Genomic DNA, 27,163 nt, shown 5'->3' on the forward strand with positions numbered 1-27,163 from the left:
ATGCAAGGCCTTTTCCCTGAAGAAGGGGGCAGATGTTGCTCTAAAACCTGTTTATACCTTTCAGCATTGATGGAGCCTTTCCAGATGTGCCGGTTTCCAGTTCTAGGGGTGCTAATGCGCCTTCGTACCATCAGAGATGCAGGCTTTTGAACTTAAGGTGATGGTCCCTCCCTCTTTTTTCGTCCAGGCGACATGGCGTCCATAATTTGCAAAAACTCTTTCGATTTGTTTGACCACAGAGCAGTTTTTTCCACTTTGACTTTGTTTAAAACCCAAATTTTGTCCAGAGAAGATGGAGCTTATAGCTTCTTCTTTGCATGCTGGAGCTCGCTGAACTCTCTCCACAGTCTCTCATCTTTTGGTGATATTAGAATATTGATGGCACTGATTCAGAGACGGATTTTAATCGAAAATTTCTGAACCTCTGCTCTTCTTTGCTTTGGAGAGACTCTACCTCTTTGAGGTGCTTTGCCAGTTAACCTGATCAGCTGCAGCATGTTCCTTCTGCTGTTTCTTTGTTCTACTTTTCCAGCCTTTCGTTATCTCCGTCCAGACTTTGAGACACACTAACAAAGGTGATCTAATATTTTCATGAAATAGTAAAATGTCTCATTTTTATCATATATTGTGAATGAATTATTGGTTTATGACATTTGCAAATCATTGCCTTCTATGTTTATTAACATTTTACCGGTTTCTGTCACAGTTTAAGTTTTTTCGGCCACAGTTTAGGTTTAATTAGTCACGTTTTCAGGTTCTGTTCTGGTCATGTTTTTCCTAGTTTCACCTCGTTCACTGATCACTCCCACAGTATTCAGTCTCCTGGTTTCCTTTCATTCACTGCAGAATCCTCACTATCCCTTCATGCCTTGCCACATAGAGATAAGTCTGGTTATGCCTCATAGTCTTGTTCCTTTGTTTATTCATAGTCATTGCTCATAGTATTTATTCCATAGTCTTGTTTTCATAGTCTTATTTAATATTTATTCACAGTTAAGTGTTTTGAATCCGGCTCTGCCGCGCTTTGTTTTTGCCTTGCTCCCTGTTTTTGTGTTTTTTTTTTAAATAAACCCCTTTTTTAACTAAAAGAACTGCATCTGGGTCCAACCTCACCACAGTTCTTCACAGTTTCCGTGGATTGGAGTTGTAGGAGACTGAAACTTTGGGTTTGATGCAGTGGGACAAGAGATCAGAAATCAGTAGAAGTTTATGTGGAGCTGAAACTGTGATCTGATAACTGGGCGAACATAGAGTTTGGACAACTGGAAATCCCTTAGACACATTTATTTAGCATTGGAAAAGCCTGGAAAGATATTATTGAAGCTAGATAGTGAGGCTTTGTTGAATAAAAGCAGCACCAAGCTGTGAGTTCTGCAGAGGTTTGATTCAAATGCAGAAGATGGAGGAACTGGGGTTGGATTTGTTGGAGAACCAGCAGTGGCTCTAGAATAGCTTGGAGTACTTTTAGTGAGGATAACTCGGCTCTGAATGTTTTACACGTAATAAACGCACAGGTTTCCATTGTCTTAAAAATTAGTATAAAGTGGAGAAAAAAAGTCACAATAAATGCATTTTCTGATCAAATATGTAACCTTTTTATTTTTAGAATCATCAGATCAACACATAACGCCGCTAATGTAGATTTTAAGATACACAAAGGAAACACAAGATAAGAGAAAACTGCTAAGTGATGATCATTCAGAAGGTAAAGACTTACAGTATGAAATGTACAGCCACGAGATTATGTCATTATATTTATATAACATTGCACATTATACAAAAAACAGAAAAGAGGGGAAAAAATCCACACTTGTAAAATAAGTGTACACAATATACAACAAGGCACTGTGGAAGGAACCTGCACGTGTATCTTTGGATGGATCTGCCGCCCGCGGAGCTCCACTGAAATGTTGTAGGAATGTTACACTGCAGCAGTCCAGCTGAGCAAGGCATTCACACTTAAAACTGCTCCTAATCCACCAGCTTTTCAAGAGTAATTTACATTAATTAGGAGTCACACTCCAAGACTGAGGCGTCCGTTGGGATTCTGTGTTGTTGCCAGCGGGGGGGAAATAAAGATATCCGAGTATTTTGTAAAAGAAATGTAGATTTTATATCTCAGTTTGCTTGTCAAGAAGCGAGTTTTCCGGGAAACGAGACGACTTGATTGACTAAAACAAACGAGAGACATTCAGACAAATCAGGACAAACGATGTGTGTGAAACTGTGCAGCCTCAGCACCAGGCTGCCATCAATACCTCATGATTAAACCATCGTTTCTAATCAATGAAAAACGCAAGCATGGCTCGAATGGCTTGCATAGCTGGACATGTACTACAGTGCACAAATACACTGGCAGTTAGTTAAAGGGAACGCTGGAGCACCTTTCTGCTAACAGAAACAAAGAGTGGCATCAATGAGACGTGATCTGATTAGAGTTCATCCTGCTTCAGCTCAAACAGGCACTTTATCATCAGAAAATCGCTTAAAAACACAGTTGCATATTATTTACAGGGAGCAGATCATCCTGGAGAAAGTCCGAGTTTTTCAGAGTAAAGGAAAAGGCTTTTGGAGTTCCCCCGCATCATTTCTGCCTCTTTTTTTTCTTCTTAAATTAAGGAAAATGCATTCAGACGCACCTTTCTTAAAACTCTGTTACATCCAATAATATTCACTGTTGCCACAGAACGTGAGCAGAGAGTTTTCCAATAAAACGAGACACATCCACTTATTTTTTTAAAGTAAAAACACTTGATGGGAACTGGTGACAAGGCAAGATTGTGTTGAACATTCAGGTGATTTTCTTTGGTATGAGAAACAGAGAAAAGTTCAATTGGTTTAACGTTTGGCAGCTTTTTAAGCAGATAAACTGAAATTTGGACACATATTCAGGAATCTCTGTCTGTCTGTAGGGTCAGAGTCGAGCGATGGGTTCCCCTGCTCTCTGGGTTAGAGTATATGTTGTCCACATCGTGTGTGAGATCAGAGAACTTTCCTGTAACAGCTTTTATGGACGAGTTATTTAAAGAGAAACAGGTTGTTGGATCAAATCCAGCTAACAGAAGCAGAATTTTTTCAGGTTGTCGAGCACAAACTGGTCTGATGTTGAGGTTAAGATGAAGCTTAATATGGTTCCATGTCCCGTTATATTCATCTACAGTCATAACCCCAGTAGGCCATTGAATTGGATCACTGTTCTTCTACCAAATATATAAAGTAAAGAAGAAGAATCTACTGACAAACGTAGTAAAAATAGTTTTCAAAGCTTTCAGATTCCAGACGGACTAAACCATTGAGCTGGTGGTGAATTGGCACCATGTCAGCTTTACAGTTAATTTCATAAATGTCTGTGTTGTTACCAGCTTCGTCTTCTCTGGGCTGGAAATGGGGAGCGTGTGCAGTTTGTGTTTTAATACAACAGGTTTAATGTATTCTGAAAGTCCGGTTTAAGTAATAACTCTTTTTTTTCCCTGCTTTTTCCAGGCTTTGACTTTAGTTCTGCGAGTTCCTTTGTTTCTCTGGTGATTGTTTATGGGCATCATCTCCTCACCAAAGCACAGGAGCCTGTTTGCTGTCAAACATCACCTTGATTAATGCAGTGAGGTCATACTAACTTAACTCTGATGTGAGCCCTTGTTGAAATCGTCTGTATTTTCTACATGAACACATTTCCTTTGGCCCTGGGGCAGCATTTGCACTTCTCTACATTCCTTCCTGTTTGCCACTGAAAGCTGCTTCACATGGATACTTGGTGCTTATAAGCTATGTGTTTATACCAAAAAGTAAGACAGATTCAGATGAACCGGTGGTTATGCTGCAGCTGAGCCAACCACTTCTTCCCACCTCCTTTCAAAGCTCTTTTTATAGGCTTTTTCATCTTGCTGGAATACTTTTAGGAGATCTGTCCACAAGCACTTTGGGTTCCACTGCAGCCAAGCAGGTGGCTGCTGATGCTAAAGTTTAATCCTTGCAGCCCAAAATGTTTGCCAACAGCAGTTCCTTTTAAGCTCCTGATCTGTCAGAAGTGGATGTGTAAAGTTTTGGAATGAATGAAAATGTACAGCGCTGTGGCTTGTGGTTCATCTGCAGCACGAAGCCAGGTTGACCTAAAGCCATAAACGTGTCTCTCTCCGGATTGAAGAGGGTTGGTGTCCATGCACAGCCAGCAGCGACCCCCCCCCTCGACCTTCTAGTTGCACTCGGGGAAGTGAGCATGTGGCCAAAGGCTGAAAAGTTCACCAGGTGCCACACTGACTCCCATGGCTGCTGATGGAGTGACAGTTACTGTAGCGCTTCTTCACAATCATGCTAATGTAGGCTTTCATTAGCTTGGCGATGTCCATGACCTGCCGGGGAGAAAAGCAGCAATTATGGAGGTTCTGGGGTTTCAAGATCAGAGTTTTAGTAAAAAACGTTTTTATCAAAATGTTCTGACACGATATCGGATTTTCACGATAAAACTTGGAAAAGCCTTCGTGTTTCTTTTGGTAATTGAACTGTGGTCAAAACGGGACGTAAAGCACTTTACAAAAACCTCAATTTGCAACATTAAAAGTCAATTCTGACTAAAACAAACTAAACAGACGTTTGGTTTGTGCACTTGTTGTGTTGTACCAACCATTTGGGTTTCAAAGACCAGCTCTCGGCCCTCGACGGCAATCTTGTAGGTGTTGGGAAGCGGCGCTCCGAAGGAAAGTATCTGTTCATATGGGAACACCTCCAGAGGCCACGGCTCCCCTCGTTTGTACACTGATATGGCCTCTCTGCTCACGCCCAGCCACAGTTCAGCGGGGAACGCTCCATCCCGACACTGAAATAACAGGAAAGCACCAGCTGGGATCACAGCTTTGTTCTGGTGGGAATGTTTCTCTGAGCTGTACGTTTCAGGAGGTCATTATTAAGGTTGCTGCAAATACTCTAAACCTGACCGGCTGCCGGTCCATCAGAGGATAGACTTTAAAGTTCTGATGCTGGTCTATAAAGCTCTGAATGGTCCAAAATGCATCAGTGACCTCCTGACCCACTATGAACCTCCCAGACCCCTCAGGTCATCTGGATCCGGTTCTTTATCAGTTCCCAGAGTCAGAACCAGACCTGGAGAAGCTGCATTCAGCTTCTATGCTCCACATGTCTGGAACAAACTCCCAGAAAGCCTCAGATCAGCTGAAACTCTCAGGATTTAAGTCCAGTTCTATCTATTTTCAGCTGCATTTGAATAAGCTTGAGTTTCAAAACGGATTCATGTTCTAACTCCTGATTTTATCCATTGTTCTTATTTCCTTCTTTTGTTTAAATTTTAAATCATGCTTTTTATTTCTTCTGTTTTAATGTCTCTGTAAAGCTCTTTGAATCACCTTGTTGTTGAATTGTTCAGTACAAATAAACTTGCCTTGCCTAAAGCTAATGTTAAGGTCCTCACCTCCACATTGAACAGCGTGGAGCCGTATCCCCGCCACTCCTTGGCCAGCGCCATGTATTTCACCATGGCTTGCTCCTGGTTCATGCCCTGCAGTTTCTTCCACTTGTCCATTACGCTGGTTTTCACCGCCACCGCTTCTTCCCTCATCCAAGCCTCCAGGCTGTTCTCCTCCTCCAGCTTCTGCCGACTCAGCGACCCGCTCCTGAAGCTCCGCCTCAGCGTTCCCTCCAGGAAGCTCGAGCGCTTCTTCTCTGCCGTCCCGGAGCGGTCGGCCACTGAACCCGTCCCTGGAGCGAAGGTCTTGGCGGAGTTCTCCACCCGGGTCCGCAGTCGCGCCATGGGGAACACTTGGGACATTTCAGGGAGGTGGGCCTGGGAGCTGTGGTCGCCCTGCAGGTACTGAAGTCTCAGAGCGGCCAAGAACTGAAGGGTCTCCTCAGGGGCGGGATACTGACTACGAATGACCGCTTCATGAGCCTTAACGGGGCAGGAAAAAGAAGATTGTGAACTCCTCTGGCTCCAAATAACTTTTCTCTAATAATTTCCACTGGAACATTCATTCATTTTTGAGTACAAACTGGTTTATTCCCAGCACCACATTGTTCTGACTGAAGAAATAAACAGAGAGCACCAGCTTTGTATTATAAAAATCTATTGGATTGAATAATTCAAGGAACAATCAGCAACTATATGGATAATTCAGTCTGAATATTCTTAATTTTAAGGCTCTTAATCAAACAGAATAACTAACTATTAAAGAAGTTAATGGAATGAATCAAAAGCACAATAAAATTATTTGAATTTCCTTTCAAGGGAAGGTAATTTAGCCATAGATAAATCGTCTGATAATCTGATGGTTCTGCACAGGAGAAGAGTTCTTCTTACCTGCTCAAACATGAAGGCGAACTCCACGCTGTCTTTGGGAACATTGTCCGTGTCCAAGAAGCAGTAGAGTTTGAAGTAGAACTTCCAGCCCGTGTTGCTTTCTTCTGGACTCGCTGAATGTCTGGAGAGCACAGATTGAGTGTCAGTGAAGGTGGCAGCACAGCAACACTTGCCTCAGACTCTGATAGGGACACAAAGACGCTTACTTTTCAAATTTGGCGAGCACATCGGCCACCACAGTGCGGCTCTCGATGGCCTTTTCTGTGGTGTCGTTGTGTTCAAACAGAGCGAACATGTTCCTGCTGTCTTCCATGGCCAGACCTCGGATCAGCTTCTCCACCACCTGCAGAGAGGGAAACGAAAGAGATGCGTTGGTTAAACTCTCAAGAACAAGAAAAGTGTTTATATTAGGGGGAAGTTTCCAAAGAAATGCCTGAACTCCTCTGATCACATGTATGAGTGTGGGACACAAACACATGGATGCTTCAGGAGGGCTGTCTGTGCTGGGAATAATTTCTGCCTCTTTTTTCTTCTTAAATTAAGGAAAATGCATTCAGACGCACCTTTCTTAAAACTCTGTTACATCCAATAATATTCACTGTTGCCATAGAACGTGAGCAGAGAGTTTTCCAATAAAACGAGACACATCCACTTTTTTTTAAAGTAAAAAACACTTGATGGGAACTGATGACAAGGCAAGATTGTGTTGAACATTCAGGTGATTTTCTTTGGTATGAGAAACAGAGAAAAGTTCAATTGGTTTAACGTTTGGCAGCTTTTTAAGCAGATAAACTGAAATTTAGACACATATTCAGGAATCTCTGTCTGTCTGTAGGGTCAGAGTCAAGCGATGGGTTCCCCTGCTCTCTGGGTTAGAGTATATGTTGTCCACATCGTGTGTGAGATCAGATAACTTTCCTGTAACAGCTTTTATGGACGAGTTATTTAAAGAGAAACAGGTTGTTGATCAAATCCAGCTAACAGAAGCAGAATTTTTTCAGGTTGTCGAGCACAAACTGGTCTGATGTTGAGGTTAAGACGAAGCTTAATATGGTTCCATGTCCCGTTATATTCATCTACAGTCATAACCCCAGTAGGCCATTGAATTGGATCACTGTTCTTCTACCAAATATATAAAGTACAGGAGGAGAATCTACTGACAAACGTGGTAAAAATAGTTTTCAAAGCTTTCAGATTCCAGATGGACTAAACCATTGAGCTGGTGGTGAATTGGCACCATGTCAGCGACGAACTGAACAGCTTTACAGTTAATTTCATTCTGCTCTGGAGCGCCTGGACCTGACTGTGTTTGTTTGAACTGAGCTGAAGCCTTATTTTGCCGTCACTGCCCTCCATGCAAACCGCAGCAGATTCAACCCAACAACCCACCTCTCCTGCAGTGGTGTGCGAGTTGATGGTGATCTTGCAGGAGCCTCCTCCGTGGCAGTGAACCGTGGTGCTCATGTCCTGTCGGGCCACGATGGAGCGGATTTCCTCCTGTGACGGTACATTCTCTCTGGCTCGAGTCTTTTTTAAAGAATCGAGGGCGAAAGCAGCAAATCGATCCATCTCTGAACCAGGGAAGAGTTCACGAGTCCTACAGAGGAAAAACAAACAATGTCAGATGAAATAAATCTAAGTTCTAACCTGTCAGCATCAGCTTTAATCTACAGCAGAACAGTCTTTCCACCGATCACCTCTTCAGGTGGAATTTGAGGTATCTGAGGATGCTTCTGGTGGGAACGAAGGTGCAGGACATGCAGGCCAAAATCTTCCAGCCGCAGAGGTTCCCTGGACTGCCGGGCTGTGGTGGCCGCGTGGTCTGCTTGATCAGCTGGCAGTAGAGCTCATCGCGCAGCTGTTTGAGCTCCTGGCCCGTCTGCAGGATGCCCTGGATGATGGGGATGGGGTCAGCCACTCCATCCAGGTGCTGAAGAGAGCCGAACACTTTGAGGGCTTCCTCCTGCAGCGTCGTGTAGCTTCTGCTCCTCAGAACTGGGTAAAGGAGGGTTGGAGACATGTCTTTAAGCGTTTAAGATAAAACTCTCATCTTTGTGTCTAGACTTAAAGCCAAAAGCCTGCAGCCCTCCTCATGTAAGTATCTGCATGACTCACCAGAGAGGTGGATGTCTCCGTAGGGCAGCGGCAGCAGTGGTGAATGCAGCGGGTGGTGGCTGTAGCGGAGGATGGGGTTCCTCTTGTAGATCTGCTCCACCACCTCCAGGTTCAGACAGTTCTCCTACAGAAGAGCCTGACTTTAGTATCTGAGACTTTAATGGGGTGAAGGTAGGTTTGACGTCTCAGCATCAGTCCGGTAAAAACGGTAAAAAAAACACGCTAAAACCGATGTGAACAGCAGCTTTTTCCAGTGGTTTCCTACCCTGATGTCCTGGATGAGCTGCTGGGTCGGTGTGTCGATGGGAGCTTTGGTATCTATGACGTTCTGGATGGCGCTGGCCCAACGCGTGGCTTCATTCAGCAGTTTGCAGTAGAGTCGGTACGAGTGTTTACGGCCGTACACGATCACTTTCCAATACCCTGTAAAAGAATCACTGTTATGACGTCGTTTTGTTGAGAAAGTTACTATTTCTGGCTGAAGGCAAGAATACAAAAGGGAAGCTTTTTCTGTTGCTAAGTTAGCATAAAGAGGCTCAGATCAGCTAAGTTACAGGAGACAAAGATCATTTAGGGACGACTCACTGCTTTATATAAGTCAGGGAATGTTTTGTGTTGGACAAGAACCAACAACGATCCTGTATCTGCTCTCTCATCCCGAGCAGCACGCTCATATTTAACTGTCCCATAAATACTCTCATGAACAGTAATTCATGTTATATGAACACACGCCCCCCCTCTGTTCATTGAGCTCCTCTGGCTGCCCTTAGCATCAGATCCAAGTCCCTGATGTTAGCTACAAAGAGCTTAATGGAACGGCTCCATCTACTTGAATGCTCTTGCAAAGGCTTCTGTCCCAACTGGGTCCCTCCGTTGGTCCCAGGATTGTCGTCTAGCAGCTCCTACACCACGCCTAAGACAATCCAAACTCTGTTCATGTGTCGTCCCACGATGGTGGAATGAGCTACCGAGCGCTACCAGAACAGGGGCGTCCCTGTCTATCTTCAAGAAGCTCCTGAAAACCCAGCTCTTCAGAGAGCATCTCCTATCCCAGCACTTACCTTGTACTTCCCTACCCCCTCTATCTCTGCACTTTATCTTTCTGCACTTCCTTCTATGCCTGCACCCTATCTCTACTCTGTCCCCTCTGACAGAGTCGGACTCCTGGGTTCCTTCTATGTAGCTTATTGTTAGCTTTTTATAAAGCTGTTATATCTTCATTTGTAAGTCACTTTGGATAAAAGCGTCTGATAAATACAGAAACAGAAACTCTATGCTTGACCGAATAGTTCATAACACATTTTCTGCAGTTATTTCAGTTTTAGTCTGACTTTAAGGTCAATATTGAGAATCCTGGCCCCCAAAAGAAAATCCTCGGTGCAAGTAGGACCCGAAAATTAGCCAAAATTCTACAAGAAAAGGTCACATTTTGTCTAAAAATGGATTTGTCAACCAACATTTCACAATGATGTGGTTGATGATGCGCCTTTATGACAACATCTGCACTTAAATTAACCAAATAACTGCTAAAACGTGAATAATAAAGTCTTTCTGCACTTCCTTCTATGCCTGCACCCTATCTCTACTCTGTCCCCTCTGACAGAGTCGGACTCCTGGGTTCCTTCTATGGAGCTTATTGTTAGCTTCTTATAAAGCTGTTATATCTTCATTTGTAAGTCGCTTTGGATAAAAGCGTCTGATAAATACAGAAACAGAAACAAAAGGTACAGAACAGGCTATTCACACCAGGTTTTCCCCTCTTACCGGTCTCTTTGTAGACTTTTTCGTCCGGCTGCACCACTGAGCAGAGGCTGTTCAGTACCAGCGTTCCCAGCTTCAGGGCATTGCGCTCTGAGCTCTTGTAGTAATCCAGGGAATTGTGGGTAAGCAGAAACCAACGCTTCTTCAGCTTCAGTGATGCTTTGGTGCTGTTCTTCATCTCTTTGTGCAGCCAGCCTGGTGGAAAGAATTAAATTTGTTATTTTGCCATTTAATTTAAAATCTTCAGTGGGTTTAATTAGTCTTTTTTTTAAGTGTTTTCTCTTGTGCTGATCTTGCTAATTATGACCATGAAATTGACATTTTCTGCTTAATTTTTGCCCTTGTTGTAAAGTTTGTGTTGCTTCTCAGGCCCTCTGCTCCCTGCTAAACTCTTGAACTGTGACTGCAGTGTCACCTCGGATGATGAACTCCTGCCCGTCGACGCGGGTGTCTCCTTTGGAGCGCTGCAGCAGCGTGATCCAGTGGTGCATCTCCTCAGGCGTGTCGGCGTTGCAGTGCAACACGCGGTTTGCAGTGATCATGACGAAGGAGTTGGGCCTGTGACAGGTCACACATGTCCATTAGCACACAGCTGGGAGGTGGTTTGATGGTGTCAACGCTTTTATTATCCAAATAAAAACTAGGTCACAGCCAAGATTGGATTCTAAATGGCTTCTCTGGCACTTGGTTCTTTCACTTTGGTGCTCAGTCGTGTGTAAATGAGGTTAAACGTGATGCCAGTCCTTACCTCTCAGGATTATCCGACGCACAAACCGAATCGATCATCCCCACATCCAGCGTTCCCTGAGGAGAGATGGCGGAGGATTTAATAACAGCGCTCAGGCTGCGAATAATAAGTTTGACCTTTGTCTGTTCCCTAAAAAACAATCATCTCTCTCACACACACTGAACCGTGCACACATTCAGTCACAGGTGCATGAAGAAGGGAAAATATTCCCTATCCTGTGAGCTCCAACAACATTAAAATGAAGAAAACAGAGGAAGAGGAGGTGGCGTGGATGAAATTAAAATCCAAAAGGCTAAATGAAGCTGGCTAACAATGACACCGAGACACATTTTTAAGATGGTTTTTAATACATTTGGTGACCGTTGCTTTGTAGTTTTGGGAAATTATTGCATCAATGAGGTGTAACTGGACTTTTATATGCATTTATTTAGCTTGTTGTTGCCAATATATTTAGCCCTTTTATTCATGACAAGAAAAAACATTTCTCAACCAAAAAAGAATCCCATCTTTATCGAGCTAAAATCAGCTCTTCTGTAGAAGATTCCAGTTTCGGGGATTGATAATAATAAATGTTTGTCATGTGAGCCTAAAATCCAACTCGGAGCATTAAAATGCATTAAAATGAAGGGAAAACAGAGAAAGAAGAGAATCCAAAAGGCTAAATGAAGCTGGCTAACAATGACACCGAGCTGTTGAGCAGTGTTCAGGTGCATTTTTAAGATGGTTTTTAATACATTTGGTGACTGTTGCTTTGTGGTTTTAGGAAATTATTGCATCAATGGGGTGTAACTGGACTTTTATATGCATTTATTTAGCTTGTTCTTGCCAATATATACATACATTTCTATTTAGCCCTTTTATTCATGACAAGAAAAAACATTTCTCAAACAAAAAAAATCCCATCTTTATCGAGCTAAAATCAGCTCTTCTGTAGAAGATTCCAGTTTCGGGGATTGATAATAATAAATGTTTGTCATGTGAGCCTAAAATCCAACTCGCAGCATTAAAATGCATTAAAATGCATTAAAATGAAGGGAAAACAAGCTAAATTCAATGAGAGCTGAACTTAAAGGCAGCTTTTCTGCATGCTGCTCTGCACACGACACGACAAATAATTTCCCAGGGTGCTTTGCGTCCTCACAGTACTCACCACAGCATTCTGGGGGTTAGCCTGCTCGTCGTGCATCTCTCTGATCTCCTGTTCTGTGGAGCCGTGGACCTGACTCAGCACGCTGAACCACTGGCTGTAACCATGGAGACATCGTCAACATCACTGATTCACTTCATTATAATTCAGACCTAAAGCGTCACAGCTGCAGTCAGTCCGGCTGGAACACGAAACACACTTTGGGTGACATCAAATACAAGTTTTATCTCATTTATCTGCGAGTTTTTGAAAGAAAGACACAAGGATTGGTTTAGTTGAGCTTCGTTTACGTTCGTTATCCAGTCGATTGTGAGTGTTTCACTTTGAAATGATGAGCTAAGCAAGAGGAAACAGTTTAGTTTGTTTAATTATTATGGCTGAAATAATCTCTTAGTTATCAATACTTATGCATCTATTAACTATCCACAGACCGACACACATTCACGTTACTAAACACGTCACAGAGATGCACAAACAGAACAGAAATGAAGGTTTTTTTTTGTGTTCGGACCGATTCTGTCACAGATATATGGAGCTTTGTGAACCTGCTGCAGACACATGCACGTGCACACAAACAGAACAAGCTTGCACAGCTACAAAAGCTGACTTTTATGACTTTAAGTCATTGTAGATTAACCCAAAACACCACCCGAAACATTAGCCTTCACCCTGAACTACGACCCAATTGGTTAAAATCGAACAAGGCTTTTATTTATATATATACATATATATATATATATATTTATACATATGAAAGGAGACACGGGGAGGCTTTGGTCCAGGATTCATTTAACGAACAGATGGCCCTGGCAATACACTCAACTTACACATTGAGCTGTTCATATAGTCCCTTCCATTATACTTCTGTCTCTATTTATAATTCATATACAGCAGCTCTTTATATGCTTAGTTTTTCTTGTCTAACCTGGATTTCAACAAGGAAAAAGTCACAAGTTAACACTATATAACATGCAGATGTAACAAATAGGTAAAAAACAACTAATTGCTTTAAATTAACTCAATTTAAATCCGAACAGGTTCCACGCAAAGGGAGCAGTTTAGTTAAATACCATTTTCCCAGTTAAGCATCTGGGAGCAGACATCCTGTGAGCAAAGACCAGTTTCCTGAGCTTCTTTTAATAATCGGACCAGAGGTATCAAGACCAGGCTTGTAAATAAGAGCAATACCCCCCCCCCCACATAGACACACAGCTTGAGTATTGATAAAAGCAGCCAGATGAAGAGGGTGGACTGTCCCTTTAAGAAGAAATCAATGTGTTGTCAGGGGTAACCGGCACATTGACCCAGAAGCCACAGTAGCTGCTGCCCATTACATTGTTTGTGACTTTGAATTTGGGAGTGTGTGTGTGTGTGTGTGTGTGTGTGTGTGTGTGTTTCCTGATGATCTCTGATGCTACAGATCCTTCAGTCTCATGGATGCACATATGAATGAATTAAAAACCCCTCACCTGGCATCCTCAGCAGACTCTGCGATCAGATGGTAGGTCCTCTCTGGCATCACTATGTCGATTCCATTCTCTTTGCCAGTGTTGTCAATGATTTCTCTGCAAATTGCAAAAATAAAGGAAAAGAATCACCAAAAACTCTCGTTCCTCCCAACCAAATATATAAGGTCAGCCTCTTCAAAAGTTATTCATCACAACTCATTAACAAGTACGACTCTCTAGGACTTTTAATGTGATTTAAACGACCAGCGCGACACAATTTAAGTGTATATCATGATTAAATTACACGGACTACATGAAAATAGGCTTTTCCAACACCTAATTACAGCCTTATCCCTGAAGCTCATTAACAATTCTACGAATATCATCAGATAAACTAATCTCTCGTGCTCTTACTTGGCGTCGTGCATGTCCAGCACCCCCTTCATCTTCTCCTCGCTGTCATTTTCGAAGTACATCAGCTTGCTCTGCCGCAGCACGAACCAGCGGCGTTTCCAGTTGCGGCGGGACAGCGTGGACGAGCCCCCGCCCTTTTTGTGCAGCCAGCCCTGCTTCAGAGCCTCCTGCTTGGCCCGGAACCACAGGAAAGTCTCGTCCTTCAGGACACACCAGCGCCGCTTCCACGTGTTAATCAGGCCGCCTGAAGGTGGAAAATACGAGAGTTTTACTCCAGGCTGCTGCAGTTTATCACCGAGGAGGAGGGCCGGGAATGCAGATCATACAGGTCTTATCCTTCTGAATCAGTTCGTTTGGAGGTTACAGATTTAACCTCAGATTTGGAGGTTACCTTTGATGAAGAGGAAGCTGTGGAAGTACGGCAGCGTGACGCAGCTGTAGACGGAGTCTCTGCGGTATGACAACTCATCATCTGTGTCAAACCTGTCAAAGTCGTCTTCACTGTCCTCAAACTGGAACAGAGCAAATATAACGTGAAGGAATGAGATGTTCAAGAGGCACAAAGTTAGAAAACTGTTATTAAAACCTCTTTATACCAAAGAGACTGAAGTGTTGAGCTCACTGCTAAAAAAGCTCAGGTCTAAGTGGATCACATAGACCTGAAGTTGTGGTAATATACCCTCTTTTTTATCTCTTTGAAGCATAAATAGATTAATTTACTTAACCATAGAGAGAAAAAGCAGCCCAATCAAATACAGAAAATATTACTGCTGAAATACGTGCTTCAAACATCACCTGAACTGACAGTTTGGCACCAAGTCTGTGTTAAAGCTCTGAAAAAGCATGAGGTCCCGACATAAACCATCGAATTTTTCACCTCAAAGTGTCAGTGTTTGGATTTAGGGAGAACCAGCACCAAAGCAAACACCAAACTACGGCAGCCATGAATAATTATCTTAAAAATAGCAGCAGGGGGCCTGATTTTGGATATAAATGACCGGTTCCCAGGTAATGAACACACAGCATTTCTGATTTTCAAATACTGTCTTTATACCTTAAGAAACCAGTGTAAACATAGTCTTTAAATGTAAGAAATCCAAATCTAAATCCTTCTAATTTTCCCGAGGGTGATAAAGACTAAACTGGAGTTATAGCTGGAAACCACCTCCCAGGGAACAGCATGGAGAGTTAAAAAGCAGACTGTACAAATGGAAGAAATTGGACCTGATAGTTCATTCTAAACCTTGGAAGTTTGACAAATACAACTCTTAAGCTGATAGTTTTTTTTTTATAACTTGTGAAAATGTTGAAATTAAGCAGAGGTTGGCTGCGGTTGAGCCTCCTCGCTTCCAGGTCCAACTCACCGATGACTGAGCCCCCTCTGAGCTGAAGCGGTAAGCCCCTGAGCTGTTGTAGGTGCTGACTGAGCCGCGGTATTCAGGGGACCACTGCCCGCTGCGAGGCTTGGAGAAGGCCATGCTGCCGCTGGACACGATGGCGCCCTCGTCATAGTCATCCTGATCGTAGTCTGAATCCTCGTCTGGAGGGATCAGCTCCACCAGGTCGTCGGACTGCGCCTCAGAGGAAGCCTGCGGGTGGCAGTAGGCCGAGTCCCCGCTGGACGAGGCGCTGTGGCAGGCTGGAGGCACAGCGGGTAGAGGCTGGTGAAGCAGGCTGGTGGGGGGCAGCGGGGGGATCACGCCATCGTTGGCGTACGGGTCCTCTTCTGACGAATCGTCACTGGTTCGGATCCCGCTCGTCCGCTGGCCATCCGAATGGCCGTGCTCACTCGGGTTCGGGGAGTCTTTGAACGCCTCGTCATCAGCCCCAAACCCTTCATCAACCTCCTCTTCATCGTGCCCTCGCCGCTCTCCGTCCTCCTTCTCGTCTTCCTCGCCTACCCCCAGCGAGCTCTCGATGTTCCTCACACACTCGTCGATCTCATCAAAGTTCAGGGAGTCGAGGAACTGCTGTGCTGCCTTGCAGGCTTCGTCCTCCAGCCGCCGGAGCTCCTGGTCGCGGAGTTGCTGCAGCCGGTTTAGCGAGGCCTCGGTCAGAGAGAGCTCCTGGCGCTCCTTCCGCCTCTGCAACGTCTGGATCTCCCTCTCCAGCCGCAGGATCTCCTCCACCTGAGACGCCTCGTGAGGCCGGATCACCTCCTCCTCTTCAGAGGCCTCCTCAGAGGCTCCTGCCGACTCCTCTGAGGTTTCCGGAGATGTTGCAGCCATTGCTTCCAGCTGAGACTGGGCCAGGACCAGGGAGGCGATCTCTTGAGCATGCTGCAGCTCCTCCAGTTTTCTGGCTTCCTCAGCCTGACAACACAAACATGGAACATAGAATCATTTTTGGCAGGTGGTGTTTTCATCTCTAAAACTTTGATGGAATCAGAAGTCATGCAGGGTGCATCGCATCCATCCTACCTCTGTGGCGAGTCTCTCAGCCTCCTGCATCTGTCTCTCCCTGCATGTGCAAAAACAGCGGGGTATGAAACCGAATTTAGACCATCGTGTAGAAACAAAAAGATGAATTGGAAATAAATTGGGAGAAAGTTGACTGGAAGCGGGCTATGAAACTGTTAGATAAATTATACAGTTATACTATGAGAAAAGCTGCAAGAATAAGAGTTTCTGTGATGGGGGGGAGGCCTCCTCCTGTCTTTTGGTTCTCATAACTCTATGTAGCAAGCAAAAGTGTTTTGACTGTCCCATAACTTTAACTGGCCAGTAATGCCTTTTCCCTTTTCCTTTTCCCATAACATTGTGTGGCCAGCAAGCATAAACAATATAAATAGCAATAGCACCATTTTGTGAGTCAGACAACTCTGAGCAGCTTCCTGACAGCTTGTGCCGACTTGTCTCCTTCTTGCAAGAAATAAATGTTTTGTGTTAATCGTATCCAGCGACTCTGAGCCTAATTTTGAGAGAATTTTTCTAACAGAAACAGAATTTAGACCATTGTGTAGAAACAAAAAGATGAATTGGAAATAAATTGGGAGAAAGTTGACTGGAAGCGGGCTATGAAACTGTTAGATAAATGATATAGTTATACTATGAGAAAAGCTGTAAGAATAAGAGTTTCTGTGATGGGGGGAGGGGCCTCCTCCTGTCTTTTGGTTCTCATAACTCTATGTAGCAAGCAAAAGTGTTTTGAATGTCTGAACTCGTCTTCCCATAACTTTAAATGGCTGGTAATGTCTTTTCCCTTTTCCTTTTCCCATAACATTGTGTGGCCAGCAAGCATAAACAATATAAATAGCAAGAGCACCATTTTGATAGCAGACAACTCTGAGCAGCTTCCTGACAGCTTGTGCCGACTTGTCTCCTTCTTGCAAGAAATAAATGTTTTGTGTTCATCGTATCCAGCGACTCTGAGCCTAATTTTGAGAGGATTTTTCTAACAGAAACAGAATTTAGACCATCGTGTAGAAACAAAAAGATGAATTGGAAATAAATTGGGAGAAAGTTGACTGGAAGCGGGCTATGAAACTGTTAGAAAAATTATAAAAGATAAAAGATAAAAGAGTTTCTGTGATGGGGGGGAGGCCTCCTCCTGTCTTTAGGTTCTCATAATACTATGTAGCAAGCAAAAGTGTTTTGACTGTCTGAACTCGTCTTCCCATAACTTTAACTGGCCAGTAAACATAAATATAAATAGCAAGAGCACCATTTTGTTGGCAGACAACTCTGAGCAGCTTCCTGACAGCTTGTGCCGACTTGTCTCTTTCTTGCAAGAAATAAATGTTTTGTGTAAATCGTATCCAGCGACTCTGAGCCTAATTTTGAGAGAATTTTTCTAACAGAAACAGAATTTAGACCATCGTGTAGAAACAATAAACTGGGAGAAAGTTCCCCTGACCCCACCTCTCCATCTCCTCCTCCACCCTCCTGCGGTGCTCCTCCTCCTCCCTCCTCCTCCTCTCCTCCAGCAGCTGGCTGAAGGCCCGGCGGGCCAGCTGGCCTCGCACACGCTTCTGGAAGGTTAGCGCTGCCCAGCGGAGGAGCAGGAACCTCCTCCTCCAGTAGAAAGCCCGGTAGTTCTTCTGAATGACCACAATGCACTGCAGCAGCTTCCTGTACTGCTTCCTGTACGGAGGGCAGCATCAACCAGTCAGTTTTCACGTGGAAGGAATGAGCATCGCTAAGACTGCTGAACATGGAGCCGTACCTGGCGATGTAACCCATGACGTAAGCCTGGATGATCATGGCCGCTTTCAGCACCTCGACCTCCCTTTGCTTCTCCAGGCGATGCTCCAGAGACTCCCGGAGAAAGACCTGAGACGGGAACAGAAGAGAAGAGGATGTAGATCATAGAAAAGATTAGTGTGTCTCTCGGCATTTTGTTGTAGCTTTAGGCTAAAACAAAAGCTAACATGAATCCTTAAAGGTTGGACAACATCTCGCCGTAATTATGTATAGTCCAACAGAATTTTAAATTTCCACAGAAATGTGAAAGAAACACTAATTTTTCTAATTTTCTGGAAGCACAGGGAGATATTTTAAATCGGCATCTTTGTTCTTCCAAAAAGCCTAAAAATATGCCAAATACACCACACTGAATCCTGCTGACAGCTGGTTAATTCATTGTTGTTTGAAACTGTTAATCAGAGCAGTTGGAAAGAGGAATATTTAATATATTGCGTAAGATAAAATGATAAAATCTCACATTTAGACAGATTTCAGTGGATAAATGTGGCTATTTCTCATTTTAATTGGGTTTTAATTTGAATGAATAGAATATATGATGTGAATTATTTTAAAACAACAAAGAATAGGTCTTCTCTGCTCATGACACACAGCCCAGCATATATCTGACTCCCAGCCATTCACTGTCACACACATTATGAATAAAAGATTTACAAGGAGTGCTCCTTTAATACAACTTCACCATTTAAGTGACACTCCCATCCAGAAGAACAACTGAGCTGAACAAAGCGACTGACATGAATCAAATCCAGAGCCTCCTCTCCCTTTGTTCACGCAACTAAAGACTGCAGATTACCGCGGTGAGTGATTTTGACGACATCTCTCTGTGAAAAGACCGATCTTACGGGCTCTCAGTGCAGCTGCCGGCTGTGGAAGCCGAGCTGTCATTCAGCGATAGAGAAGCTGGAGCCACTGAGGGCTGCTGGGGTTAATCCGATTAGGGAGGGAGGAAAATAAGATATGGGACAAGGTCTCCGACGACTCAGACAGTGGGGAAATATCACAGGGCTGTGGGATGTAGAAATACAGATTGCCTTTCTCTGGCTGAATGAAGCGCTGTCTGTGTGTGTGTGTGTGTGTGTGTGCGCGTGCACGTGTGTGTGCACGTGTGTGCTGTTGGCCCCTGAGCAGTGAGGCACTAATGAGATTTTCTGGGGGGAAATGTAAACTCATTGGATGTCACTTACAAGCAGGTTAATTAACAAGGAAACATGCATTACATGCCCAACCTCATGCACACACACACACACACACACACACACACACACACACACACACACACACACACGCACGCACAAGTGCACGCCGAGACACACGAAACCACTGGCGTCCCTCCAGAAATTCAGATGGAAAAAGCTTCTTGAACAGAATTCAAAGCATCAGAACTAAAGCCACGTTTCTGTTAGCTGAGCAGCGCTCTGTTAGCTAAGTACTCAATGTGCTACCTCATGATCAAAGCTACCATATGCTAATGCTAATGGTTACACCAACCATTTAAATTCTTTAAAACACTGAACTTAAAGAGGAACTGCGGTATTTTTGCTGCTGCAGCACAGTTTATTCACTCCGTGCTCTGTGACAGTCGGCTAACTTCACACAGAGTTTGCTGCTGATAGTTTTGTGCAACATGGCAGGATATTTATCAGATTTTGACGACGACTTTGAGTAAGATGGACGTTCTTACCGGAGTGAATGAGCTGTGCACAGAAAACACATTTAACATCAACTGCAGTGAGACAGAAACTGTAATTAATGTCATTCAAGTTTCACATTAACTGTTGTGTTGTTGCCAGTTTGGTGACAAATGTACCCTTTTACAATCATAAGGGTTTAGTGTTTGGAGGAGAAGATTCTGATCTTATAATATACTGTTTTTATTCACTAAACTATCAGCAGCAAACTCTGTGTGAAGTTAGCCGACTGTCACAGAGCACGGAGTGAATAAACTGTGCTGCAGGGGGGCGTGTGGATGAAGTGGGCCCAGTAGAGTGCCTGTGTAGAAATCCCTCCGTTAGCTCTCCTATAGCTGCAAGTAGCCACATAACAGCAGCTATGAGCTAACAGAGCTATAGCACACGTTCATTCATTCATTCTTCTTAAAGTATTGGTGAAATAAAGACAGATAATGCCTTATTTAGAGGCTGCATCCTCTAAGCCTCGTTCACTCCGTTATATGGATCTCCAGTTATCTAAATATCTTCCGAAGGACGCCGACTTTCACCAAACTGTTCTCAGTGAGCAGATGAACGTATTTCAGGCCAGAAATAAGGTCTATTTTTAAAAATACCAGAGTTCCCCTTTAAGTGGAATTATCAGCCTGTTTTTCAGTCTCTAGCAAAGCTAATCTAAGGTGAAATGTGTTTCAAAGTGAATAAAAGAGGCTGGGTGGCGTCACCAGGTCACTAATAACTGTTATTTTAGTGTAAATAGTAGTTGTCCTGAGTGTAAACTGACGACAGCTTTGGGAATATCTGGGATAGTGTCTCATATCTGGGAAGACGTAGGTCAAAGTTGTTTCTAGTCTCCCTAAATGGACATCAAGTCTTCTTTGAGGCAGACGAATATCACCTCAAGTTTATATTTACATTTTTATTCTAAATCTACTCCCTCTGCCTGTAAAGAAGCTGTAAGAAGCTGCTTTTAGTGAATTAATTTGAAGAAGACTGAACTGTATTAGCTGAAAATGTCATGTTTAAAGGTTTTTCCACACTTGCTGTTAACACAAACACATCCCAGTGGGAGGTCTTCTCCTGGCTGTAAATATCAATGATGCTGTGAAATCGCTGCGTTTTCTTTCCAACACATTGAGATTAAACAGCTCAGGCTCCTTATTACGTTGATGTGGGCTCTGACCTTATGTGTCTTAAAAGTGTGTAGCAAGCAGAAAGCAGAATACTTGAGTTCTTGCATGTCTCCACAACATCTGTAGAGCATTTCAGGACTCCAGAGCCTGTTTGTAAATGACTTTAGCGGCTAAATGAGCTAACATCGAACAGACTTTAACACCCTCTGTCGACCTCAAAACCAAAACCAGCCTGTCTGGCGTTTGGTTTGTCCTTCCATAACATGATGGGCCAACATTGCAAAGACAAGAGACAATATTACACTATAATAATATAATATTATATAATATAATATAATACTACACTATAATATACACATTATGTTGCATTTCTACTGATGAACTGCCTGAGCAGGACCTTACTTTGGAGGTTCATCAATTTAATACATCAAATGATGGGAAGGTTTTGGGAAAATCTACAATAAATATTACATAAAGCACAAAAGCATATAGAGTAAGTCAGTAAAGAAGCTTTATAATCATCCTCTCCAATTCCTCTGTTGAAACTTAAAGTGAAAATAGAAATGCATGAAATAATGATGTGGAACCAGCTCTTTGTGATTCTTTCCAATGCAAAACCTAATTTAGATCTATAGTATGTTAATATGAGTAAACACTCAAACAAGCTTACATACAAAACCCACTTTCACTTTCTCCAGGAACTTTCAGCATGAATCACAAATGCTGAAAACGAGAGCACACATCCTGATAAATTCAACGAATAATCCTATTTAGTCATTAATATGCTAATTAGAGCAACAAAAGCCTGGCCAAGCCTGAACGCTTTTTGATTCTTGCTGTTTGGGGCCAACAGGGAGCCGTGTAGGTCAGGTCCACGGAGAAAACAGAAACACGGGAGAAGCAAGACGGGCCTCATCATTTCCAGCAAATTAAGTCTGAGGCAGTAACAGGGAAAGAAAGGAAACTCCAAAACAATAAGCAGGACATGTGGCAAGTGAAAGGAGCTGCAGGCTGGCTGGAAGTAAATCTCACTGCAACGTCCAGAGGCACAAAGAAGAAGAATCCCTCTGAGGAACATTAAACGGTTAGTGCTTCGTCTGTAGATCACGGTCAGGTCACATGACACTCACCCTGGTTTCCAGAGATGCTCTAAAGCTCTAAAGTCACTTCCAAAATGGTCAAGACAAGGTGTCTGGAGGCCCGAAAGTGCTATGATCCGGTTTAAATACATAATAAATGGCTAAATATATGGATTTATCGTCATTTTATAGTATTTTTCCAACTACCCTCACTTAAGCTGGCATTAATGTCACTAATGTTTTTATTTTTATTTTTATTGCTATTTTTATTGGAATGCATTTAATTTCTTGCTATTTTCCTTTACATCAAACTGATTTATTTCTTTATTTTAGTCATATCTCAGAATCATTTTTTATCTTAATTCATCTCATCTGTAGATGTCTTTACTTCTCTCTGCATTTTCTCGTCCTATTAATTTTTTCAAGCCCATTTACTTCTATTTTTCTCTGTTTTTACATCCCTTTGTTATGCAAATGAGGGGGCGGTCCCTCAGTGTGTGTCATGGCCTCAGCTTCCCACCCATTGGTTGATCATCGGGCTTCAGAGATCGTATTTTAAAAGATGGCGCCTGAAACAGAAAGTGGCAACACGGTACTTCAGGTTCCAAATCTGGCTTGTTAATTAAACGGATCTGGACTGCTTGTTTTGTCTCAGTCACTGATTGATCCGCTTCAACATGACAGGACGTGCGATGGACTTCCGGCCGTTGTTCTGACTACAAGTTAAGCTAACTGCTAACTCTGTTAGCATTCCGCGCTGTGGCCTCCCATAACACGCTCTGAAAGACGCCCTCCCGCCATTTGCATATCGGTGGTGTGGTGATAATGCAGCATAAATGCAGCATTTATTGCAAAGCTTATCAGTAGTTTAAGTGCTCAGTTTATCTAAAAAACTTTACATCTTTACATCAGAGGTTCTATTGCCTGAATTTAGTTTATCTATTGTATATCTATTCATTTACTTTGTAATTAATGAATGAAGTTCTGGTCCTGTTTGTGTCAGTAGGGAAATAAATGACCCAACAGTGTAATGCTTTATTTAAACGTTTTAGTTGGACACAGAATTCCATTCTGCTATTTTCTGTAAAAAGATATGCAAATATTTCCATCATCCAGGTGTCCCCTCAGTGCTCTGCTGACTCTTAAGTCTGTTCCTGTTCTGGACAAGCACAGAAACCCACACTAATGACCACTCATCCGTGCATCCACACAGTTATCACCCACTGCCGTCACCTCCTGGACCATCACACTCACGCTGGGGTTGGGGATCTGTGTCCTCCATCTGCCATTTCCCCACAGCAATCACACACACTCAGACACACACCGGCAGCGGGTGTATTTCTCCTGATCCAGTGTGGAGGAAGCAGAGAGTGACAGACCGAGGGGATGAGGAGTGGATCCAATAACTGTCGGATTCCACGCTTCAGGTGCTCAATTATTCACACACACACACACAAGCCTGCAGTCACAGAGGCTCTGCAATGGATTCACGGAGCTGAAATTGTAAGACATAGGAAGCCAAGTTAAGCCTTGAGGGGAGCACACTGCTGCCAAAATGGATTGGCATCCCCTGGCAATGAAGTAAGTCTGCATCCAATCATATTCCACGTTAGCATGGAGAATACAGATCAGCCAGTGCTAACCGGCGGCAAAGAGGATGGGAGCTCAGGTTTGACAGGAGAAAGTCAATTATACTGCAGACAACTGAGCTCAAGGGACGTGTTCTACCACAGGTAGAAAATCTGTGGAGCTCAGCTTTTAGAAAACAAAATGTCCATCTTCAGCATATTTTAGCCCAAGGAAACTTAACCATTTAAACTCTTCCAAGGATGTCTGGATCTCCTCGCTTCGCCCCTGAGCTCGAGCTGCATAAAGTTTTACTTTATGCCTTTTTCATTGCCTAAAATGGACACTGTAACAGGAGAAAAAAAGACCGAGACCAGCTCAAATGAACTCTTTGAAGAGAGAACATTTCTATTTCTCATGTGGGAAATGTTGCTGTTAAATTAAACGAAAGCAAAGAAAGACTGTCTCTAACCTTGGTCTTTCCCAGCTGCCACTCTGAGCTGCTGTTGTCATAGAGGTGCAGCAGCTGGATGCAGCTGCCCCTGGGGTCATCTGGCATCAACACACCCCTCATCAGCACCTTGTACCTGAAAAAGAGGTGGGGGGGAAAAAACAAAATGGTGGCTCACACAAAGGACATCCAGCAACCAGCATGTGATTTATGGCTATTTTAAAAAAGATGGACACGAATGCTGAGTTTAAAACGTAACTAAGTGAGTATGTGAAGGCTAAAGCTGCCAACTACAAAAAAATCAGTGCAAATACAGAGCAGGCGTCCAGCTGCTACACACCTGGAGCAGAAGTCCTGGAAAGGTCTCCGGACTGGGAAGCCGGTGCGGCGTATCTTGACCGTTTCCAACATGCCCGAGTATCTGAGCTGGTTTAGAACCACTGTCTGGTCGAAAAGGTCAGGCATCTGAAAAAGAGAGTCGGACAACATTCAACATGCATCTCTAAACGTGCCCCAGAGTAAAGAACACGCCGCCCTCTGTTTTAATGCGTGCCCTCCACAAAGCTAATGATTTCCAATTGATGTTCCACTGTGTCGCTGCACTTAGCTGCTTTCATAACACTTTTACAGCAGCAGGCGTATCTTTAGGCTGCTTTGGTGATTGACTTTTGTTTGTTGTCCCGAGTCAAAATGTGCAGCACAGAAAACTATTGTTTGGGGTTATTTGGAGTATTTAACTGTGTTTAATCGTCTTTTTTGTTGGACCAATGCGAGTTCGTCTACCTGCAACTTTTATATTATTATATTTATATATTATATATATATTTATATTTTATATTCGACAAAGTGTTTCACAAATCATGTGCAGTGGGTTTACAGCCCTTAAAGAAGCTAAAACAATCCATTTAAACTTACACTTAAACAAAACTAATATGAAGAAATACATATGTTAGTTGCAGCTGACAACAAATGCCCCCCCCCTAAAAAACACACTTAGCATCCAGATAGCATTATCATTTACAGAAGTGCATTCAGTCCTCACCCAGTAACCTCAGTGGGCGTCACAAGGGACGGGGGGGGGGCCTCAAAATAAGAGAGAGCTTTCATACAGGATGGTAAAGCCCCCTTTATTCGGCACATCTTCCCCGATAGCCCGTTCTGAGAAGGAGGGAGGCTAATTCACCACCAGATCTTGACTGACTGATTGAATGGCGGCCTTTAACTGCCACTGGCCGACCTCATTAGCATTATTTTCATTTGCATACGGACGGGATGCAGCCGCACAAAGCTGCCCTCTGCCCCTGTTTTCTACCACTGTCCTTTCTGCTTTTATCTCTGCTTTCGGCTGCTTCTGCGACTTCTTCTCCAACTGTTCGGAGGCTTCACACGTCTGTTTTCCATGTTTATCGTTGCTTGAGCGACTTGGTGAATGAAACCGCTCTTTCTCTGTCTTTCTGCCCCTTTCAGACATCCCTTAAGGTGCCGTTATCATGGCTGAATCATCCGTCCTGGTGCTTTTCAGCAACATATTGCACCTACAATCAGACCGGCAACACGACACGTTTGAGGTACTGCTCTGATGGATAAGGGGGTTAATCTCACATATGATCAGCTTTTCACACAAATCGTATTTATGAGGTTACGCAGTCAAGCTGAGCTCCTTGTCTGACGCTCGATTTCTTAGGATTTAGGTCAGACTAACATGTTCACCTGCATTTGGTGTCATGTTAATGTGACTTTAGTCTTTATTCTAAACGGTAAATGCCTTTAGGCTACTAATAAAATGTTCCAGAGCAGAAACAGCACAAGAAACAGTTTTAGTACATCATTCATACACAAACGACGAAGCATTTTCTGCTTATTGGTTTCATTTTCCGTAGCCAGTTTTCCACATAAAGGGGATTTTTGGTGGAGTTTTGCAAATCAAAAGCAGACAGATATGGAAAAAAGCACAGTTGGCACACCAATAGAAACTTTAATAGCACTGGGACATGTTTTTGTGAGAAAACTGTGCCTCCATAAGGGTTTCTTTGTTACATCTTATCTGATTTACCTGATATCACCTGCCCACCATGGATCTTTTGTCATTGTGAAGCGCCTGTTTGAATGGAGCCGTGAGGAACATGAAAGTAAATGTGACCAATGTCAGAATACTGCCACTTTAAGGGATTGATGAAGCCATTAATGTTATGTGGCTACGGAAAGAGATAAGTAAAGCAAAGAGATCTGCAGACGAAGAGCTCCTTTCACACTGCAGCCATAAACTATGTCCTCCATATCCAGTACTTTTAGTAGAGAAATGATCAGAAGAAAAGGAAAAGTTTCCCATCAGTCTTACAATGGATGTTGAACTTTGAGTTTATGCATAAGCATTTCAAAGGATGTGACACCCAAACGTTAGACTGAAGCCAGAAAGTGCTTGAATTAGGCCGGTTTAGAGCCAAGAGTTCACTGTTATAAATATAAATGAAGCATTCAGCAGCGCGTCTAACAGAATAAATGACCAACAGTATCTGTCTTTTTGAGGGTTCTTTTGATCACTCGCCTTCACGAAAGGGACTAAAATGAAAAGTAACATTTAATCTCTGCATTAGCAACAGCGGTTCTCAGATCTTTGGCTTACTATGTGTGAGAGAATTGAATTAATTAATTTGCTGGTCTACAAATCCCTAAATGGTTTGGGCCCTAAATACCTGCTAAATCTTCTTATTCACCATCAACCATCCAGAACCCTGAGGTCAGCTGTTAAGGGTCTGCTAACGGTTTATAGTCCAAAGATAAAACTTGGAAAAGCATCATTCAGACATTTAGCTGCTTATTTCTGGAACAAACTCCCTGAAACTCTGAGATGTGCCCAAATGTTGCTGCTTTTAAATCAAGGCTCAAAACTTCCTTGTTTTGTCAGGCCTCTGAAATGAGATGATGGTTAAAGTTACAGATGCTCTCCAGTGTTTATTATCTCCTTTTTACTTGTCTTATCCTTTTTTTCTTACCAAAGCATCTTATTAATTATATCTTGCACTGCTTCTGCTTCCGGCTGTTACAGAAAGTTTTATTGTCCTGCTTTGTTTTACGTGTCTTTGCACGTTTTTATCTTTTCATCCTTTTATTCTGTTATTTATTTT

At 43.1% G+C, this 27,163-nt stretch overlaps 1 protein-coding gene across 1 annotated transcript in view; it reads right to left on the bottom strand.

Moving 5' to 3' along the window:
• The window catches only part of myo10 (myosin X), a 204,754-nt gene that overhangs the window by 67,220 nt on the left and 110,371 nt on the right, over window positions 1-27,163 (bottom strand). The window contains exons 19-40 of the mRNA XM_072363296.1: window positions 24,379-24,503; window positions 24,060-24,174; window positions 18,102-18,208; window positions 17,798-18,019; window positions 16,358-16,397; window positions 15,302-16,249; window positions 14,329-14,449; window positions 13,938-14,181; window positions 13,545-13,640; window positions 12,079-12,172; window positions 10,929-10,984; window positions 10,596-10,738; window positions 10,184-10,375; window positions 8,685-8,842; window positions 8,420-8,543; window positions 8,002-8,299; window positions 7,694-7,901; window positions 6,511-6,647; window positions 6,305-6,425; window positions 5,420-5,896; window positions 4,619-4,810; window positions 2,496-4,346 (exon numbers count right to left, since the gene is read on the bottom strand). Of these exons, the coding sequence (XP_072219397.1) occupies window positions 4,236-4,346; window positions 4,619-4,810; window positions 5,420-5,896; window positions 6,305-6,425; window positions 6,511-6,647; window positions 7,694-7,901; window positions 8,002-8,299; window positions 8,420-8,543; window positions 8,685-8,842; window positions 10,184-10,375; window positions 10,596-10,738; window positions 10,929-10,984; window positions 12,079-12,172; window positions 13,545-13,640; window positions 13,938-14,181; window positions 14,329-14,449; window positions 15,302-16,249; window positions 16,358-16,397; window positions 17,798-18,019; window positions 18,102-18,208; window positions 24,060-24,174; window positions 24,379-24,503 (4,329 nt within the window). The 3' untranslated portion in view covers window positions 2,496-4,235. The remainder of the gene's footprint in view (window positions 1-2,495; window positions 4,347-4,618; window positions 4,811-5,419; window positions 5,897-6,304; window positions 6,426-6,510; window positions 6,648-7,693; window positions 7,902-8,001; window positions 8,300-8,419; window positions 8,544-8,684; window positions 8,843-10,183; window positions 10,376-10,595; window positions 10,739-10,928; window positions 10,985-12,078; window positions 12,173-13,544; window positions 13,641-13,937; window positions 14,182-14,328; window positions 14,450-15,301; window positions 16,250-16,357; window positions 16,398-17,797; window positions 18,020-18,101; window positions 18,209-24,059; window positions 24,175-24,378; window positions 24,504-27,163) is intronic.

Source organism: Leuresthes tenuis, unplaced genomic scaffold (assembly GCF_036924035.1).
Source record: "Leuresthes tenuis unplaced genomic scaffold, fLeuTen1.0.hap1 SCAF_14, whole genome shotgun sequence".
Taxonomy (NCBI): domain Eukaryota; kingdom Metazoa; phylum Chordata; class Actinopteri; order Atheriniformes; family Atherinopsidae; genus Leuresthes; species Leuresthes tenuis.